General features: G+C 43.6%; 2 protein-coding genes across 4 annotated transcripts in view; both read right to left on the bottom strand.

The window, feature by feature from the left end:
* Positions 1-1,364: 1,364 nt before the first annotated feature.
* On the bottom strand, positions 1,365-12,627 carry NKRF (NFKB repressing factor). Its single transcript, XM_077827064.1, has 3 exons — positions 12,190-12,627; positions 6,126-6,262; positions 1,365-3,882 (listed from the first exon to the last, which is right to left on the bottom strand). The coding sequence occupies exons 1-3, from the start codon at positions 12,471-12,473 to the stop codon at positions 1,901-1,903; spliced, it is 2,403 nt and encodes an 800-aa protein (XP_077683190.1). The 5' UTR covers positions 12,474-12,627; the 3' UTR covers positions 1,365-1,900.
* Positions 12,628-17,863: 5,236 nt separating this feature from the next.
* Positions 17,864-21,200, bottom strand: part of SEPTIN6 (septin 6) — a 41,411-nt gene continuing 38,074 nt past the window's right edge. For all 3 annotated transcript variants that reach the window (XM_077825792.1, XM_077825790.1, XM_077825791.1), the window contains one exon: positions 17,864-20,811. Coding sequence is in view for 2 of the 3 variants with exons in the window: in XM_077825790.1 (XP_077681916.1) it covers positions 20,796-20,811 (16 nt within the window). In the remaining variant the exon portion in view is untranslated. The remainder of the gene's footprint in view (positions 20,812-21,200) is intronic.

Below are 21,200 nucleotides of genomic sequence, written 5' to 3'. Positions count from 1 at the left end.
GGTAAAATATTTCCAGCACATTATACCAAATGCATACTTTGTGGAAACACCATTATATTTAGCCAGCTTCCTCTACCCCTACCACAACCTTCCAGGAAAAGGGCTGCTCACTAGGAACGGTGGTTCTGCAAGTATTGCCTCTGCCACACTCCCCAGAGTTACTGTCCCTTGGGGGACTGCTAGGGGACCGAGGCACCAATAGTTGAGATGCTATCAAATGCCATGCAGACCCCAGCCTCCTTAGTACCATTTTCCAAAACCCTGAGTTCTTGAGAGTAGAATTCAGAGGGAGGGGGGCAAGTGGTATGAATCTGAAGAGAGAACATGCTTGCAGAACCACTGCCAAGTTAGGGGACCTAGGTAGCAAAACAGGCCCTAGGAAGATGGGCTGAGGCGTGCTAATGAAAACAAGGATAGCACAGGGGGGCATTTGTTCATTCCTAAGTGAATGCTACTCACCTGTAATGAGTTCTTCAAGATGAGCCTCTATTTTCACACCTGTGAGATTCAAACCGCCTGTGCCATGAGCCACCAGGATCTTCTGCAGTGCCAGTTGGGGCCACTCCCCCTCTCCTCAAAGCCAAGGGTATAAAAGGCAACACAGGAGGATGGACTGACCTAGAGGGCAATGTAAACAGATGGAGAGGCAGATATGGGAGGCAGGAATGATAAAGTGAAGCACAGGGACAAACAGGAGAGTGGCTACTGAGGAGTATCTATCATAGCTGGCTGAGTGAATCAGATATTCAAGCTGGAAAAGACACAGTAGGTCCCATCTGAACAAGCAGCACCTACAGGAGAATTTAGATTTGCTTCACCCAGAGGTTGAGTTTTAATCTGTTTTAAAAGGCATGGCTCAGGGACTGGTTTTTGGAAGGTTCCCAAAAGTTCAGCAATGGTGGAAGGACACATCCCCAAAATGGTGACTTGCAGAAGCCAACTTATTTGTTCTTCAGGCAGAGGGCTCTTCTAGCCCAGATGGGCCAGTCCTGGAGACACTCCACACTCAAACCACGTATTGGAGCAGCACAAGACTTTTACGTGTGAATCTCTCCTTGACATACAGATACATTAACGTAGTGGATAGAAATAATGAAGCACAATTTGATTTTGCTCAGGGTTAAGAGCTCAGAGTCAAAGTAAAAATAGGTTTTTACATGCCACCATGGCATTTGCACATATCAAGCAGTACTTTTAGGTAAAAATCCTTCCGGCATTAACTCAGTTTAGTACAAAGTTGATTAGGGTGCATTCATTAATTCTCAGTATGGCAAAAAATTTATGAATAAACTGGAACACTAGTTATAAAGAAAGTTGTATCATTAAGCTGGTTAAAGACTTTTCCCCACATAAACACACACACACAAGGTAGAGACATTTTACTTTGCTAACTCTTCTAGAATTGAGGTTTCACACAAAATTTAAGATACATACAAAATGTGGCAAATCCTGTTTTTTCTGGAAATAAAACTGTATTTTTATTGTAGTTAATACCAACTTTACATATTTTTTCCTCTGAACTGCATTTCCCCTGTTTTTAAAAGGCAAAATTTCTTTCCTGGGGCAAAAAGAATAAGGGAACTATCATTTTAAACGGTGTCAATTTTTTTGTGGTTGGACATGTGTTTTTGCTATTACAAAACTATTAAAATGGGAAGGAACAAGTAATATCAAAGACACATACAGTAACTGCACTATTGGCTGCTGGGTTGTGCTAATACAATTGGACAGAACTTTGTAAGTTCTTTTTCTAATAAAGTTTTGGAAATTAAATGAGCAAAGTAAAACATAATATTAATATATCCCACAACAAGAAAATGCAGCATCTGTTTCTTTAATTAGGGATCTAGGAAACTCCATCTCCTTATGCATTCACCAATGAAATTGGACACCATGAAGCTCAATTAGCTTGAGGCATAATAAGTTCATAATGCCCAACATGGCCTTCTTGCTTCAGTTGGTCTAATAAGTCTTCCTTGCGTCTCTTTCTGCTTACCACCAAAAATCTATCATGGCCCTGCCCATGGGATTTACTTTTAAGACCATATTTTTGGGCAATTTGATGTATCTGCTTCCGCTCATCATTGGTAAGTTCTGTAGAAAAAGTCAAGTCAACATGACTATCTGAGCGTGCATAATTTCGAATGATCTGCTCAATATCTCTTTTAGCAATTTTGTTCACCCTTTCCACATCAAGCCCGAGTCCTTCCCTTTTAAATTGCTCCTTCACTGCAATAGGCTCTCGTATCCCTTCGCCATCTTTCCCTAACCCACCACCTGTCCAGCCCATTTTTCTTAAAATCTGATTTCCTATGTTGTCTTCTTTAATCTTCTGTTTGAAAGCCTCTTCTGCTGAGCGGCCCCGAATCTCATTTCTTGAGATGACGTCTTCGATGGTGCCCTTCTTCAGGTTATTGACGACAGTCGGCTGTGTCTTTTTGAGGATTTTCACAGCTTCCTCCGCCGCCTCATGCTTCACAGATTTCTTAATCCCAACTGCTTCAGCAATGAACTCATTTTCTAGCATCACCTTGCATTTCCACCGCATGCCCGTCATCCTTTCGAAGACATACTCCACTGTCATCTTGTTGAACTGAGCAGTGTCGTTCAGCGTGCACACAGGATTCTCAGAATTCTCATAGATAACAAGATCCTTCAGGTCTTTCTTTTTGCCAGAACTCCGGGATGAACAGCCCACTTTCTGAACCTGGGTTGTTTTGATGGGTGTCACATTGGACTGCATCTTCTGAAGAATTTTCAAAGCCTCATCTGCAGCTGCATGTTTGCTAGTTTTCTTACTGCCGTATCCCTCGGCTAAGCAGTGGTCCTGTAAATAGACCCTACAGCGCCATGAGCGGTTTGACATTAAGTCGTATTTGTATTCAACTGACATTTTGTTAAATGAAGCCGAGTTGTTAAGTATCCCTATAGCATCGCTAGCATTTTCTGTGAGGACAAAATTAGTCCAGTGTTTGGTTGAACTACTAGAACCTTGCAAGGGATCAGAACCAGACTGCCCAGATGAAAAATCTTTGTTGGCAGCTAGAAAGTCATCAAGCTGTTTAAGAGCAGGAGGCAATTCCTGCGGGCATGTGCCAGACTCACACACTATTAAGTCCTCTCGATAGGTATGTTTGAACTTCCGCTGAGCAACTTTAACTTCCACAGACTTTTGCAACAGCCTGACTGCTAATTCTGTGGCTCGATCCCTGGATCCATTTTTGCTGCCAGCATAACCAGTGGTTAAGTAGACATTTTGGCATCTCACTTCACAAGCAAAGCCATCTGTTGGAAGCTTCTTATTTTTTGGGAGGTCGGCAGGGGCAATTTCTTTTAGAGGAGCATAAATATATTCAGGATTTGTCTTACATGCCTGAATTGATCGAGTCAACAAATATGTATAGTTAATTTTATCAGTCCCAATGTTAGCATCTGGGTTAGCAAGATTCTTCCAGATTGCTGCTGAGAGTCTGTCAATAAAATACTGCTTTGCTGTCATAACTGACTGGGGGAAAGCATCTGATGAAGACTGGAGAACTGAAGAGGAAGTGGAAAGTTGTGGAGCACCACTCTGGGTAGTGTCCATGCTGTTCAAAACCACACAGGTGGCTGCTGTCTGGCTACTTGCATAACCAAAACCCACCGAGTTGGAGAACTGGGGATCTGCTTCTTGGGTATTGAAACTGTTAAAAACAAAATCCACATAGTTTTCGACTGTTTGGGCAGTGCTGTTTGTGTTTGCATCCTTGTTTGATTCCTGTGTTTGGTTGTCTGAAGGCTCTTCTTTTCTTTCATCTTTTTCACTACTGGCTACAAAGTGTACAGGCTCAAAACGAGGTCTCACGCGGAACCTGGGGAGGACTTTTTTGGGAGGCTCTGGATCTACGGAATGAGTGAAATTTACAGCATTAAAAAAATAAGTTCTACAACATGGAGGGAATATGTACAGTATGATCACCATCAGTAACTAGTAAGTTTTTGAGTACAGAATTCCCACTCCCCACATCACAGATACCAAGATTTTCTGTATGAAGATGTATGCAATAGGTAAGTGAAATTTTCATTCCTAGGCAAGATATTGCAGAATTATTTCCACTTCACCTACTGCTTTGTGAAAAAGTGGTTTTTGTACTACTCAGGTTCATAGATTTTAAGACCATCAGATCATTTAGTCTGATCTCCTAAATAACACTGGTTAAACAATTCCAGTTACTCCTATAGTGAGCACAGTAACTTACATAAGAACGGCGATACTGGGCCAGACCAAAGGTCCATCTAGTCCAGTATCCTCTCTTCCGACAGTGGCCAATGCCAGGTGCTTCAGAGGGAATGAACAGAACAGGTAATCTAATCATCAAGTGATTAATTCCGTCACCCATTCCCAGCTGCTGGCAAACAGAGGCTAGGGACACCATCCCTGCCAATCCTGGCTAATAGCCATTGATGGACCTATCCTCCATTAATTTATCTTTTCTGAATCATGTTATAGTCTTGGCCTTCACAACATCCTCTGGCAGAGTTCCACAGACTTACTGTGCCTTGTGTGAAGAAATACTTCCTTTTGTTTGTTTTAAATCTGCTGCCTATTAATCTCATTTGATGACCCCTAGTTCTTGTGTTACGAGAAGGAGTAAATAACACTTCCTTATTTACTTTCTCCACACCAGTCATGATTTTATAGACCTCTATCATATCTCCCCTTAGTCATCTCTTTTCCAAGCTGAAAAGTCCCAGTCTTATTAATCTCTCCTCACACGGAAGCCGCTCCATGCCCCTAATAATTTTTGTTGCCCTTTCCTGAACCTTTTCCAATTCTAACATATGTTTTTTGAGATGGGGTGACCACATCTGCAGACAATATTCAATATGTGGGCGTACCATGGATTTATACAGAGGCACTATGATATTTTATATTTTATTATCTATCCCTTTCTTAATGATTCCCAACATTCTATTAGCTTTTTGACTGCCGCTGCACACCGAGTGGATGTTTTCAGAGAACTGTCTACAATGACTCCAAGATCTCTTTCTTGAGTGATAACAGCTAATTTAGACCCCATCATATTATATGTATAATTGGGATTATGTTTTCCAATGTGCATTACTTTGCATTTATCGACATTGAATTTCATCTGCCATTTTGTTGCCCCGACACCCTTGTGAGACTAAATTGGGGGAGGCAGTGTTTCCTAGTGGATAGAGCACTGGACTGGGACACAGAAGACCTGGGTGCCATCCCCAGGTCTGTCTGACTGCAGCAAGTCACTTCACCTCTCTGTGCTTCAGTTTCCCTGTCTGCAAAATGGGGACAATGGTACTGACCTCCTTTGTAAAGATCTGGTGAAAAATGCTCTATAATTGATATTGAAGCATATCCTCCAAAAAGTCTTGATCTGAAAACTTCGAGAGGGAGAATCCACCACTTCACCCTCACTTTAAAAGTTTGTGCCTCGTTTCTAATTTGAATGTGTCTGGATTAGAAACAAGACACAAATTTTACATAAACAAATACTGTGAAGACAATCTGAAGAATTAAATATCTGATGCATAAATACAGTAAGTATAAGGACACCCTTTCTCCACACCAGTAGTATTCTGTTCAAACGACAGTAAAAGATTTAACTCCCATGCCCCAAATGCCAGGCACGTGACTTCACCAGTGAAGCAAAAGGCCATCTCAAGCACTTGGAAAGAACAATCTGATCCAATGCTAATATGGGTCAGGCTGCCATGTACATCTAGACACCTCTGTTGCAGCATATTTATCATAACCCAGTTCATTTGAGATCAGTGAAAAAAAACCCTGACATCTAAATCAGATGACCGTAGGCTTTTAAACTTTTGCAAGTTCCCCAAATGCCACAACTCTGATTACTTCTACCATAAGCCAGCCACCAGCTGGGGTGAAGCAGAAATCCAGCCTGCTTGTGATGTAACTCAGTGCACTAAGTTGTCCACTGCTTATTTGGCCTGCTGCCATTTCCCTGCTGAAGCATCCACTATTGGCTACAGTCAGAGGCAGACGTTGGTCTGTTTTGCAGTTGCAGTTCCCGTGATCCGAAAATCATAACTGAAGCAGCAACGGAGAATGACGTCCCCTTTGATATGCAGGCAAATATACTCACTGGCATAGGGAGAGCAAGGTGGAGAGCAGGGTCTTTTTGGTGGCTTAGCACGAGGTACCAGCTCGAATGATGGCATCTCCCCAATATCGATACCTTCAGCCATCTTAAGGACTTTCTCCATAACTTGCGAGCCATACCTGTGTGGAATTCGAGGACAGATAGCATTAGAACCTGCTACACTAAAGCTCCATGCTGCCAGGTTTTTACCAGACCACTTCCACTTCCAGTACCAAACCCCTGGTGTCTTTACAACCAAGATTTCAGTATTTGCAACCATGCAGACAGCAAGACCTTACCACCTCACACAAGGAAAAATGCGCCTGTGGGAAATATATTTGTACAATATAGCGTAGCTTGTGGATACTTCCTAATTAAGTTAAATTAGGACTAGAAAGCTGCCTGTGACATTACAAGTAAAACTCAAGTCAAATCCGGCCTGACCCAATACCCATTAAAGTCAACGGGTGTCTTTCCAATGACTTTACTGGCGTTGGATCAGGCTCTAATAAATGGTGGTGAAAGTTTATGCTGAACCTGTCATCAATTCCATGCAAGCAGATTTATGTGGCTGTGTGGAACCCAAAGAAGTCGGGAGACTGTCTGTATGGCTCTCCTTGCAGACTTGGGGCCCTAGAGAAGAAATCTATAATAAGGCAACAAGTCACTACTTTTCATACAGATTCTGAACAAATTCACATATCTTAGCATCAAATATTCTACCAATCATTCATCGCAAGTCATTAATGGAGTTTGAATGAGTAAACTGAAGCTCCCTTTAAAGTTCTTGCTATTGAAATGTACCACTTAATACAGCAACAAGGAAAACAGGAAAACTTATTGGGTTTTAATTCAGTGGAGTCAGAACAGTATTGAAACAGTGACTCATTGCCAATAGCCTAGACAAAAAGCTTAGTGACAATCTGTGACATGTCACCAGACATTTGCCATCACTGATGTCAGACAGCAGCCAAGGAACGCTTCAGTTTTTACTGTAGGAACTCATCTGCTTTTTACTAACAATTACTACTTTAAACAGCAGTTTTATTTTTAAATTAGCATTGATGTCCCGACAACATTTTAAATCCCACCGCCACAAAAGTGACAGTATGATAGTGTTATTTCCTAAGGAGTCCTGCATTACTTGAAGTCTGGTTCCTGCTGCAAAAGCATGTGGCATTAGAACTGCCAAGATCATTTGCAGTTCTAATCTAGCAGAATTCATCAGTGTTACAGAATTCCAGCTCCTGTAATTTACTAAATCTTTTCAGTGTATTAGATGGCAAAAGCTGAACTGAAAAATCTCTAACAAAGGATGGCCTGAAAACACTGCATAAAGCCATGTGCTGTAGATTTTCCCTCACAGTACAGAAAGGATACAGTGTTCTACCACAGGGCTCGTATTTAAATTAAGCAGAGGATCAGGTCAGCATCTTATGTCTACCAAGGCAGACAAAAACTAAGGTCATCATTAGGTTCTGAGCACAAAAGCTAGAGATACGTTGTTGTTTTTTTTTTTTTTTTTAAGCAAATGGCCTTTGATTAGCTTTTCAATACTGGTGCTACATGTGTATGGAAAGTCTACTCACTGGTGGTATGTGAGAAGCTTTCCTTGCAATGATGGAGACCTAACCAGAATTTAAGCTTGCGTTTAAATATAAGGTAACAAATATCACGAGCAAGCTCTCTGAATGTAAACTGAGGCAGTAACTTCTTCCTGAGTCTGCAGAGACACTGCAGCTCATCACTCTTCCAAGCAGCTACTATTCAGAACCCTGTGAGCAGCAATTAAAACTGCCAAGAAACAGGTTGATTTCATGCTGCTGCTTGAGAAAACCGGAAGCAGCCTCAACAATGGCAGGCACTACAGTTATTCATGGAAGAGAGGGATGCAAAAATGGCAGCAGAGGGAGACACAGAGTAGTGGATGCCATCCCCCACACCAACAGCCATGAGGTGGAAAAATGGAAGCCCTTTCTCTCTACCCTCAACCAAAGGGAGGGTTGGAACTTAAACTTTATCCCCTTTCAGCTAGAGGATGATATGAAAGATGGCACCCAACCAAAAGGGTACAAGAACTACTTCTGGCTAATGGATCAATCCTCCCATTAGCAGGTGTCTGGGAAAGATTAACAACCAGGGCTTGAACAAATTATTAGTTAATATAATTTAAACAGCAAACTTCCCCTCCACTTTGCCTGGAAAGCAAAAACCATTTCAGATTAGAAGTTTTTTTCAGAACACATAAATTCAGCTATATTTCATAAGAGTCACATGTCATTCTCCTCCTCTGTCCTTTCCACCACTGTAGGGCATGTTAATTTTGCACCTCACGGTATCTTTGGAGAAGTCTTCCTGCACAAATCTCTTGACTGACAGCATCTGCACCATCTCATATCTGAACTATTGCCTTGTGCATCAACTGCGAGTTTGTAAATTCTTCAGGGAAAGTAACCCTATTTTTTGGTGGGTTCTGTGCAGCACCACTTACACATTTAGAGAGTTCAGTAACATCATTATTCAAGATCTGACAGCCTTCCTAATTCATGTGTCGGGCCAGGGTAGAAGAAATGAATAAAGAAATCTCCAGTGCAGACAGGGGACATTTAAGTCTTATGTAACTGATTTAAATATGCCTACTCCGCTTTGTAAGCTGGCAGTAAAAATGCCGAAGAAATAATAAGGGTTGCCCATTCTGTAATCCACAAGTAATTCCTTAGTAACTGGGTCTTCCTTGGCATGAGTCACATGACAGATAATGCCCTGCATCGAGATGCAGGCAGGCAGCACCCTGCACCTGTGCACAGCAGGGTTCCATACAAGTGCAGGAGTCAGTCTGCATACATCTCATTAATAAAGGTAACTGGTACCCTAGCTCCATAAGCAACTGTGGGTCTTGATTTTTAGGCCTAGCAGTTTTTAAAGAGATGGTGAACATGCAACCATGGTTGAAAATGGGTTAATGGGACATCATCAGATTAAATACCATAGGTTTTTTAAAACACTATTAAGTGCTTCCTTATATCTTCTGTCAACACCACATGAGGATATGATTATTTGTGCTGTGGTAGGGTCCCCGGTCTAGGATCACGACCCCATTTATGTTAGGTGCTGTACAAACATACAACAAAAAGTCTCTGCCCAAAGAGCTTACAGTCTAAGTGTTAAATATTAAAACACAATATGCCATTCATGTTATTTGCATATGGATTAAACGATAAAAACCGTAACCAGTTTCACTTTCTGGCGCTCTCACACTAGCACAATGATGAAACGTTTGGATTGTGAACACTGCAGGGGGATGTTTAGATCCAAACTAAGACAGTTAACAGAAATTCAGACAAATGATGAGAAGCGTCTACTAAAGACAGGCTTCATAAGAAGACTATCAAATCTTAAATTTTAAGTCTAAATTACCTGTTAATGTTTCAGAGCTTTGTTTAAGTATTACCTACCTCACTGAAGTTAGTCACTATACTTTTTAAGTCATCAGCAAGTACTTATTTTTCTTTAATTTCTTTATCCTTTCCTCACTCCCAAAAATCATTAACTTTTGAAATTTCAGTCAAAGTGCACAGGAAAAGCAGCCCTTTCATTCTGACTAGCAGGGATGTGGAAATCTAAAACAGTATCCTAGTTACTATATTGTGGTTTCCACAAGTTAATGATTGCCGTGTCTAGGGATAGTAACTAGATAGCTCTTCCATTATTGAAGTGTGTTTTAACATAGCCAGAAAATTCAGTTTTAAGGTGCTTTATAACAGGTGCTTTATGCTTTAAGTAACGCTAAATACATAAAGACAAAATTATTCATACAACTATCTTTTCTAAAAAAAACCCTAAAATTAAGAAGACCACAAAGTTTAAAAATATAACTTACTTTTCACTATTTATACAGTTACTTTTTGCATTTTTCTCATCTTGAACAATGGAAATTGACCAGTTTCACTTTTGTTTTCAGGTCAATTTCAGGTTCTCCCTATACTAATGTTTCTCAACCATCCCTCCATGGACCAGTGCCAGTCCCTGAGATTGACCTGATACAGATTAGGAAGGCAGCAAGCAGTACTTGGTGTCAAAAAGGCTGAGAAACGCTGTCCTGCACGGAGTTCCTACATTTTGGGAGGTGATGTGTTAAAAACTGATTCTGTTTAGTATTCAATAAAAAAACATCAAGGAAATGTTCAGTTTGCTCTTAGCATTTACATCTCAAATATGCAGCATTAGGCTAGGGCTTGGAAAGTGGGATGCACCAAAAGGAATAACTAAAGAAGAAAGCATCTGTAGAGTAATGGTCAAGAGTGGAATATTCAGACTTCAGAATCAACTGGTATTCCCTCCCTATTATGGTCTATTTCAATTATCTTCCTTGCTTTCAATGTCCTTTATTATGCAGGCCCCACCTACTTTTCTGCTGTGATTTCCTTTTGCATTTCCCCACATACTTTCTGCTCTGCATAATGATGCTCAGCTTGATGATACTTTCACCAATTTCTCCATGCCTTCTTCTGTGCTGCCACTTATGACTTTGCACCTTCCAAAATCTATTCCTGAGGGCTCCACACTCATTCAAAGTCACTCCTAAAAATGCAGTTCTACAGCATCACTTACAGAAAATGAATGTGTTTACACTAATTACATAACCTACCAAGGAACTATCAAGTCTGCCCAAAGAGAGTAACTGCATAACTAACTATAACCCATGCTGTTGCCTCAGCCCTCAGGTGTATGTTATATCCCCGCTATCTATCAAGTCTACCATTTCAGACCTCATCCTGCTGTGACAGGGTGGCCAGACGTATTGGCTCTCTGACCCTCATACAACAATCTTCAGAAGTTCGAGAGCTGAGGCACACCTGATGGGGATCGGGGCTTCAGCCCCGCGGGAGGCACCTGACAGAGCTTGGGACTTCAGCCCCTCTCCTGCTGAAGCCCCAAGACCCCTCTCCCCGCTGGGCAGAAGCCTCTACCGCACCACCCTACTGCAAGGCAGAGGTCCTGTGCTCCACCGCCCCAGTCTGATAGGTGGACGAACAGTCTGGGGGGCTCTGAGAGTTGCACTTTAACGGTAAAAGAGCCGCACGTGGCTCGTGAGCCACAGTTTGGCCACCCTGTGCTATCAGTTCTGTCAGGTGGAGATCTGGACCCATGCAGTGCTCACAGTAAGACAGACGCTTTAGCTGATGAGAGCTCTTTCTGTCTGAGTGCCTCATCCTTTCATTTTTCTTTACTCTCCCGCTTCCTCAGGTATATAGAGCATCCACCAGTTTCCATCATTAATTTCAGGCTTGTGCTGGTCTGTTCAGGCTGCTGGGTGTCATGCTGATGGATTTCACTTCTTCCTTTATTTTTCTGTGTAACATTTCTCTAGGTCGCCCTCTTTTTCTCTTTCCAGGTGGTGTCCATATTATCACTTGCTGTAACAGTGGTGTTGGTGGCATCCTTAAAGCGTGTCCTAAATGCGTCCATTGTCACCTTCTTACCATATTTGATGCCTTAGCTTGGTTTGCTCTACTCAGAATTGCTGATGTTGCAAGAAACTCTTTCCAATGGACTCAGAAGAACTTCCAGTGGACAGTTACTTTGAAAGGGTGCTATAAAATAATAATATGGCCACCCCCCCCCCCTCTTTTCCATTGACATCTAGAGTCCGTCTAACTCCATTGTCTGAGATGGGGTTCAAGGAGCAGTTTGAGCCCGGCCAATGGGAGCCTTCAGGGAGAGGTTATGGAAGGGGTTTCCAAGCAACCTAGGGGGGGCAGCATGGAAGGCACTGAGGGGAAAGGTGGGATCTGGAGGGGGACAGGAAGATGGGGAGGAACACAACGGGAAAGCGGGTCTGAGATGTAGGCGGGAGCCGAGCACAATGAGCAGGGGTTGGAGGGGAGCGAAGGAAGGAACCCACGGACTCGGCGCTTCCTCCTGTCACTTCCCCGCGCTTCTGCCAACGCGACAAAGTTACCGGGAAGGGAAAAACCGGCCCCGGCGCCCCAACCAGGCAGCCCCAAGGCCTCCCCCTATCCCCGGGGAGGAGACCTCCCTCCCCACGCTGGGCCCGGCCCCTCACCTGCAGCCCATGAAGACGTGGTTGGTCCAGAGCACGGAGAGCGAGAGCAGCTGGTCGATGGCGGCGCCCGGGTAAGCGGCCAGGTGGCGGAGGATGAACTGGCGGCGCAGCCCCCAGTGCCAGTCGCTCTCCTGGTACTGGCGCCACTGCTTCAGCACGGGCTCGGGCACCGCCTCGGGCTCCGGGGGCGGCGGCGGCTGCTCCGGAGGCGGCACCGGGGGGGGCGGCGGCGGCGGCGGCGGGGTCAGGAAGTCCCCGCCCAGCAGCATCCAGCCGCCGGCCATCGGCTCGGCCAGCCTGCCCGCCCGCCCGAGCCGGCTCCCGGCCTGCGGGGAGAGGGAGGGCCGGGCCCCACGTGCGGCCCGAGCCGGGCGGAGGCGAGGCCGGGCCGGGCCGAGCCGAGCCGGGGATCCCGGGGCGGGCCCCGCGCGCAAACTCCGCACCCCGCACGTGCGGCCGCGACCCCCGCGCCGGGCCCCTCACGCGCCGCCCGCACCGCGTTACTCTGTAACCTCTTTTTTTTTTTTTTTTTTTTTTGGTTACACGCTCGTCACGTGGGCGTGACATCAAGAGACCGCGAGACCCCGCGAGCACGAGAAGGGCCGGGCCCCGCTCACAGCGCCACCTAGCGGTGCCCCGAGGGGGCTGCGGCAGCCGGGGAGCGCCGGCGCTGGGGCCCGCTGCACGGGGGCAGGGGTCCGCACGTGGCGCCCGCTGCAGCGGGCCGGGCGAGCTAGGGGCCGGCCGGCTCCCACAACGCTGCAGGCCCAGGGCGGAGGGGCAGCGCTTGGCCGGGCTGGGGGTTGCTCCCCTGCACGCGGAAGGCAGCAAGGCGGCCCGGGAGGGAGCCGCAGGCCGGCACCTGCTGCTGCCCAACGCGCACTGCCTGCAGGCTCAGCCCGGCTGCACCCGCACGAACGTGCTGTGAAGCGTAAAGCGGGGTGGCCAAGGCCTGGCTGCGGAGTCCGGTGCGGCTCTTCGGAAGTTAACCTGCGGCTCCTTGTATAGGCACAGACGCGGGGGCTGGAGCGAGAGGGGCCAGCTTGCCCAGGGCCCGGGGTGGGGGGTGCTTACTGTCCCCGGTGCCCAGAGCCAGCAGGCCAAAAAGAGCTGCTGTTTCCCTCCCTCCCCCCCCATCGCACAACAGCAATAAGTCTCCTGTAAGTCCCGGCAGAGCCAAGGCTTGTTTATGGCCTGGCTGGTCTAACGCCCACTATTGTCAACTGGGACCTGCGCGATGACGACTCCTACCTGTGAGACAAGCATCAGGGCTCATAAGCCACCCATTGCAGTAAGACCAACATTAGCGCTCCCCCGCCCCTCTCTTAGCTGAGTAGATCTTAGCCAGATTCCAGGTAACCCTATCTCTGGAATTATCAAATGAAGGGAAAGGAAGAGGCTCAGCATGGAGGCATATAGAGCACCCAACTGAGCACAAATAAGAATTTACCTCCTACTCCCTGACTAATATTAGACCCCACAGACCTATTTTGTGCGACTATCACTACACGTTTGACCCCCTTGTCCTACTGATAGATGCTGTAAATGCATACGGACATGCTTAGCTTTCTGCACGCAAGTAGTCAGTGGTATTAATGGGAGTAACTGTTGGCAGGATCAGGCCTGGGTCCGTAGAGCCCTGGGGACTCAAGGCTGGGTGGGTGGGTGGGTGCAGCTGTGTACATGCACACACACTAACAAGGTACTTTTAAATTATTGGACAGTCTATTTTTAAAACTTAAAATCTTAACTACATCCGAGGAAATGATTTTCCTGACTGTCAAACGTTTCTCATTGCAATTTCAGTGTAACCCCCCGCCCAGTTGCAGTCCAAACATTGCAGTGTTGTACCAGAGCATGAGAACCAGAAAGGGACACAGAGTAGAAACAAAATTAACCCTAGAGAGAGGAGAGTGGACAGCAAGAAGTGAAGAGTTCTGGCTGCTTTGGGGAAAACCCTACTTTTACATTTGGAGACCAGAAGCCCTTTGTTTCTGCACTTACCTCTGACTGGTGCTGGATGGTTGAGACACACTAAACCATGGTAATAATGGCAAAGACAGAGAAAGCACAGAGGAAAGGAGGATTCCTTCATGCCCCAGGCACAGACCCAATGACCAGCATGCTGAGCACCATCTTGCAATTCCCGTACCTTCTGCCTCTCGGTTGCTATGTCTCAGGAAGATTATGTTTATGCAATGAGCGACTGTCATCTCTGAAAAAAGATAAAATACAAAGCATCCCAAGAGCCTGGAGAGAGATGGTGGTAGCAGAAACTGCATCACTGTTGAGATGTGGGTTGAAGGCAGTGATGCACATTGATACACTGGAGTGGGGGTCAGACTTACTGGCCCAAATACCTTGATTAAACACCAACTTGTGGGGAGACAAAAGACCTGAAAACTCAACCCTAGGAGCAAACTTCTGGGGTTCCAGAGAATAGGCAGGTGGCTAATGTTGCCCTGTGTATGAAAGAGCCAATGCCTACACTGTTGTTACTATAGATAGCCATCAAATTGGATCCCATATGTATAGGAAAGAGAACAGTACCTCCAAAAGAGATACAGGCAACTGATAATACAGTGAGTCAGGGCCATGCATCCCTTCTGCAATAAATTCCATTTGCATAAATGGAAATAGGTGCCTAAATAACACCCACTTGCTAATATGACTGATTGCAGGATCAGGCCCCATTGTGTGATACTCAAGGGTTATTATAGACTACACACAGCAATTAGAGAATGCATGAGGCATCCTTGGTCCCTTTCATCTGTGACCCCAAGTCCAGCTCCTCAAGCTAGGAGGCCTGGATATAGTTCAATAAAGCAGTATCAAATCCTTTGCAATAAAGCTATACAATGGCCGAGGCCCTCCTGCAACAGAGCAATTCACAGGTGAAATCAATCAGGGAGCAACAATCAAAGGAAATGGACATTATAGAGTGATAGGGCAGCTCTGTTTCCAACTACATGCTGCAGGCTTGAAAATGCTAACTGCAATGGTAGGCCCATTCAGAGTATGTCTATCCTGCAATAAAACACCCCTGGCTGGCCCATGTCAGCTAACTCAGGGTCGGAGGGCTCAGAGTGTGGGGCTATAAAACTGCAGTGCGGATGTCTGGGCTCGGGGTGCAGCCTGGGCTCTGGGACCCCACGAGAATATGCCAAAATTGTAGAGCATTGAATGAAATTCTGCTCCAACTGTATCTAAAGCCACCTCTTAAGCAACCAGTTTGTTAGGCCCTTGAGAAGAGGCCCTTAGAGATCTCACTGTACTTTTAGTCTGCAGTTCAGAGAGCTCACCTACAGTTTCATAACTTTGACAGAAACACTCTTCCCTCAACCAACTGAGTATTTCCTAGTTTAAATTGGAATTTTTTCCCATTTGAGAGTACTGCTTTAGTTAGCTGTATATAAAAGCAGACAAATATAAACTGTTATAAAGATGAAATACACAGTAAGTACATGACAGGTTGTTCTGGACACTTTAAATACAGTATTTCATTGTGTTCTGGATACCTTAAATACAATATTTCATTGCTCATTTTGGGCAACAGTTCTATCAATTTGAGGTTTCACACAAACCCAAACAAACATTTTTAAGGTTCAGACCAGTCTAGTTTAATCAGCCACCCTCACAGTGCAAAAAGCAAACATCCCATAAAAGGCAAAGAGCAAACTAAATATTTACATTTTCAGTTTTAATAATCTGCAGTGTTAGTAACACACAAGGAAATGTTACTAGCCTGACACTGCCTTCTGAAAAAAGTCAGCTAAACAATTCTTTATCTTAAAGTGCAACGGGCTAAGAGAAAATCCATGTTGAATTTATAGAGCTTTCATCCACCGTACATTTTGGCCTCTAAGGTAGTTGCATCTGAAGAAGTGGTTTTTTACTCACGAAAGCTTATGCCCCAATAAATCTGTTAGTGTTTAAGGTGCCACAGGATTCCTTGTTGTTTTTGTGGATACAGACTAACACGGCTACCCCCTGATACTTAAGATAGTTCTGTATTTTCACCTGCACTTAAAATATCTCAGGCTCTGATCTCCTAAACTAAGCAGAGACAGACCTGGGAAAGAATCATATGCAAGATCTCCAAGACAACCCAGAGTGTGCTGCAGGAAGTGGTGCTGGCAATTTAGTGGGGGGCACTTTCCATCAAGTCAGGACTGCTCTAAAGCTTCAGCACAGAGTTAAGGGTGTTGTCTAGAGATGAAGTACTTGGGATGAAATGTAAAAATCACACAACCTCCCCTGCATCACCAATACCCCTTCCCCCCAGCCTCTCAATGTGTTTTCCATTAAAAAACCTGTGATACTTCTGACAAACGTGTTAATCCCAGTATCCTGGCTACACTGCAAAGTGGCTCATCTACTGAGCTGCATACATTTCCTTTGAAGAGAAAACATGACTGGCGGATTGTTTGATTTAGGGGAGTCCCACAACACAAACAACAGCAGGACACGGCTGGGTTTTTGCATTTTTTTTTAATTGAAAATTTACATTAAAGTTAGAAAGGTATCATGCTTAACAGTGCTGGTTCTTTAATGTTTGTCATGTAAATATAGAGATGCAGTGCAGTTATTCACACTTCCATTTGTAAAAAGGAAACAAAAAATAAAGGAGAGAGACAGCAGAATACAGTTTAGAGAAACATGCAGTGAATGTTCCAAGAGAGAACGAGACAAGCAAAAAGTTCTACGACAGGCATCAAATGCATTTTAAGGACACTGCACTCCACTCACATGGTATTTGGACAGAGCATTACCAGCCACTGACAGCTCCGCCCCTCCCATCTCAATGACACTAAGTGCAAGATCATTCTCTAACTAAAGCGCACAGGGGGAGGTCACAGTATTTGGAGTGTTTTACACAATAAATGATTTCACATTAAAAAAAATCTCACTCAACCTGTGGTCAATCAGGTGATGCAGTTTAATAATGTGGTGGAGGCACCAAATGACAGTAATGAATAAGAAAACATTTCGTTTTGCTTTATTTCCTTGTTAAAATTAAGTATTTTGTGGCTGTCAATGTGGCAAATCACCCCTTGTTTGTATCTCCTTCATCAAACGCAACAATTTACAGAACAAACCAATGAACTCACATACTGAAAACACCCTGTTAGGCTTCAACAGATCCTTAGGGGAGTCCATGACCTTTCTATTAGGCCAAATTAGAGGAAAAAACATGGTTGTAACCTAACATTTTGAAAATTTCGCTACTCGTTAATCTAATCATCACATTTCTGTTGCTCCTCCAAGTTTTTTGTACATGATCAACTTTCCCCAATATTGTGCGGTCTTGTCACACAAAATACAAGACACTTCAATTTTAAATACCATGCATGTCAGAAAAGAGCTTCTTTCCAAGACACTAACACTGAAGATTTGTTTCCCCCCAGACATTATAGGATCCCTAAACTCTTCTACAAGTGGCAGTCTTCTCCCTCAGACACTGTGCAGCTGGCGAAGACAGACTTAAAAAAAGCTACAGAAAGAGAGAAAAACAGGAGATTATCAAAAAGGAGAAGGACATTCAAAAAAGCAAGAAATAGAGACTCAACATGAAAACAATAGAAGAGAGATGGGCACATGCATCATTTCTAGGCAATTACGGATCCCGCAGGGGCTGCTCAAAGTGCTTGAAGAAAACCAGACAAGTTAAAACTTGTTTAAAAAATACTTTTAATAGCATTGTAAAAAAAGTCAAATGATCTAAAACAACCCGCAATGCAGCAAGTGAAAGCAAGATGAAAAGCCCCTTTCAGCTAATCCCTGGAACCCCTGACAAAGTGAAACTGACCGATTTTGGAAAACATGCTTACATTCCACATAGCTGAAAGAAGCAAAAGCTTAAAATATTTCAACTTCTTAAAAAAGAAACCAATGCTTTTTTTGGGGAAAAAATTGTCTTTACAGTGAAACAGGATACCTGAGACAATATAAATAAATTGCAATACAGAGTTTTAATAGTCCTGATTTCTAAAACGAGGCCACACCTTAGTTTCAGTTATGGATTACTGCACGAGGTTAACTGACCACTTGAGTGACTATATGGATAGAAAGGGGACTAAATACACACACCACTCTAATACTTTAAACTCAACTCCCCCTTAACATCAATGCACATCACAGAGAACAGATTATATGCCAGCCTTAGAATGATACTATTTGGAACACCTTGTATCAGGGTATGCTTAACTACTTCAGAATGTAGGACTATGTACAGCCCCAGAGCCAGGAGTTTGCCAGAAGATTTGGGGCAGTGTGTGTCCCAAAAGATTTTCCCTGAATATAAAAATCATGATATCCAGTAGAAACAATGAAAAGTTTACCTGAGTGGTATCTATCAATGTCGATCAGTACTTAATTTGAAGATGAGCATGTGCAGACAACTGATTAATCTTCTGGCAACAGCAAAACTGTCACACACACATTGAAGTTACCAGCTACCATTTAACCAGAAGGGTATTTGGGTGGGAAGGGGGGGAGGGGCGGTGTAGGAGGGAGTTTTGTTTCAAACTTTGGAAGATGTGCACACTTCAGATCCTTCTAGGTAAAATTATCTCTCGGCGTATAACTCTGCATTGAAAGATCATTTTACACCCAGAATGACAATGTAAGTGTGCTTATCTTACACAGAGTTTTAAGAAGTTTAAATGTGTTATAAAAGGCGATATTTGCCAACACAGACCCTGATCCTGCAATGGGATCTGTGCCTGCAGACCCCACAACCAGGCAGAGCCCAGCACACACAGATCCGACTGCAGGATCAGAGCCAGTAGGAATTTCAAATGAGTATTAAAATGTCCATTTTCAGGCAATGTGACTTGGGAAATCAATCAAATGAGAAAGAATTAATCTTTTACAGCTATTATACAAAGCATCCAAGATACAAGGGAAGTTCTTAACCTCTCAGTCATACCATAATCAAACCTAGGTGCTGTTGTCTTCTTAAACTCACCAATAAATATATTTTAATCTGTACTGTTATTTTGACAGCACAAAAAAGAAGCACAGAACTCATTTTCACATCCCTTAATATTGGGGGGGGGGGGAAATCCATTAAATGTAGAAGAAAAAATTAGAGATTTAAAGTTACAATGTCCAAAAACCTCATTACTGACTTACGTTACATGTTTTAATAAAAGCAATAACCATCAGAACACAGTAAAGACAGATTCATGATGAAGATACCTAAGAGCAGTTTTGCATAGGAAGGCCAGGACTGAAATATTATGAGAAGCTGTCAGTTTATATTAGAACCCCCAATTTAACAAGTAAATGAAGGTCCATTCCAGCCCATTGTATTCAGGGATTACTATTCAGTACAGAGCCATGGATTACTGTAAAAGAAGGGCAAAAAAATGTAATGTTAACCAGAATTCACTGTCTGAGGAAGACTATTTTAAACATTTCCCCATCAAGAAATATACAAGACACTTACATGCAGACTGTGGTAAGATGTATATTTAGTGATCAAAGTGTACCTGGCCATGGGGTGAAATACTGGCCCCACTGAAGTCAGTGGCAAGAGTCCCACTCTTTCCGTGCAAATCTCGCATTAAAAAAATCTTTTGCTGAATAGAAAACTTAAGCAACTTGGCAGCATCTGCTTAGGAACGCACATGCTGATCTTTTCTAGGCAATACTTTGTATATTAAAAATAAAAAAAATTGACAGGTCCTGAAGAACAAGTCACATGGAAACATTGCAACATATCTTTCTTCATAAACACCAGCTTGTTCTAGCAAGTCAATATGGGCCCTAGCCATCAACGTTCCCTGAGTTTGGATCCAGAGTTTGTTTCAACCCATCGTAGTGATAGGGCAATAAAATTAAGAGGGCAGCCTAGATCAGATCTGAATCTCCCAGACAGGGGGGCAAGGGAGATGTTTGGATCTGGCATTTTGGTTCTGTCCACCATTGGGAAAGGGAAGAAATCACAGGGATTTTGCTGCAAAGATTGGATCCTGATTTGAGTTTTCCCGAAGTTTGGGCGGAAGGTTGTTCCATCCTCTGGGTTTTGGCTCAGGCCCATCCCTGCTAGCATGGCAAGTTTTGTAACAGTCACTTAAATTACTCAAATTAAACAATAGCACATCTAAATAACGATGGGATTAGATGTTTATACATGAAATGAAAACAAAAAGAGAAAAGCCTCAATCTATAGGCAGCCACATTTCACCAAAATGCATGACTACAGCATTCACAGGCAATCTGTGATAAGGCTCAGGAGTCATGGCACTAAATGCAACCAACAAGCAGCCGTGCTCTCTTACCATGCAGCCGTGAAACAAACATGAGAGAGAAATAACCATAACAATTTAGGACAGAGAACATTAGTTCTGAAAGCGCTTGGCAAACGTGCTACTGATCCAGGGAACAGATAGCAGCGTTTAGCATCTCGTCAGTTCCACACAGGTTATTGCTGGGTTCTTCACCAAAAAGACAGCCAAGGATGCAGACTCTTTTGCTTTTTTAAGAGTGATGAGAAGAGGAAGGGAGTGGGGGGGTAAAAGTGGGCAAACAGTCACAGTGGCGTAACTGCATGTTAACTGAATGTGGGAGCATTCGGTTCTGGTGCGAAGGGAAAGGTTCTACAGGAAACCCGAACTGAAAATGAAAGAAAAAAGCAGATTAATGTTTTTATGGATTAATTTAAAAATAAAAATCAATATGGTTCCTGACATACAAAACAAATGAAAATGTTGCTACGTGTTAATAAAGTTTAATTTGATTGATTACAAGACATGCTTTTCACACAGGCACACAAAGCAGTGGGATAAACCAGGCTTCTATTTAAAACAATCCTTTTGGATCTCTGCAGATTGCAGGATCTATCATCTGTGGATCATTTATACCCTTGCAAAACAGTGACACCCTGGAGTACTGTAGGGATCAGTAAGTATTGCGAGTATTTTTTGAATTGCTGAAAAAGTACCAGATATACATATTAAGCTCAGTAAGGACAAATATTCATTCAAAAGGCACTGTCTTGCAAT

This window comes from Eretmochelys imbricata, chromosome 9 (assembly GCF_965152235.1).
Source record: "Eretmochelys imbricata isolate rEreImb1 chromosome 9, rEreImb1.hap1, whole genome shotgun sequence".
NCBI classification, from domain to species: domain Eukaryota; kingdom Metazoa; phylum Chordata; order Testudines; family Cheloniidae; genus Eretmochelys; species Eretmochelys imbricata.
This window is presented reverse-complemented; position numbering and strand designations above follow the sequence as displayed.

What these genes read in the sequence shown, in the direction of transcription:
- NKRF (XM_077827064.1), bottom strand. Translation starts at nt 12,473, where the DNA reads ATGGCCGGCGGCTGGATGCTGCTGGGCGGGGACTTCCTGACCCCGCCG. An exon ending in CACGTCTTCATGGGCTGCAG is followed by an intron (nt 6,263 to 12,189) that starts GTGAGGGGCCGG and finishes AATTCCACACAG; the next exon opens with GTATGGCTCGCAAGTTATGG. An exon ending in ACCTTGCTCTCCCTATGCCA is followed by an intron (nt 3,883 to 6,125) that starts GTGAGTATATTT and finishes CTCATTCCGTAG; the next exon opens with ATCCAGAGCCTCCCAAAAAA.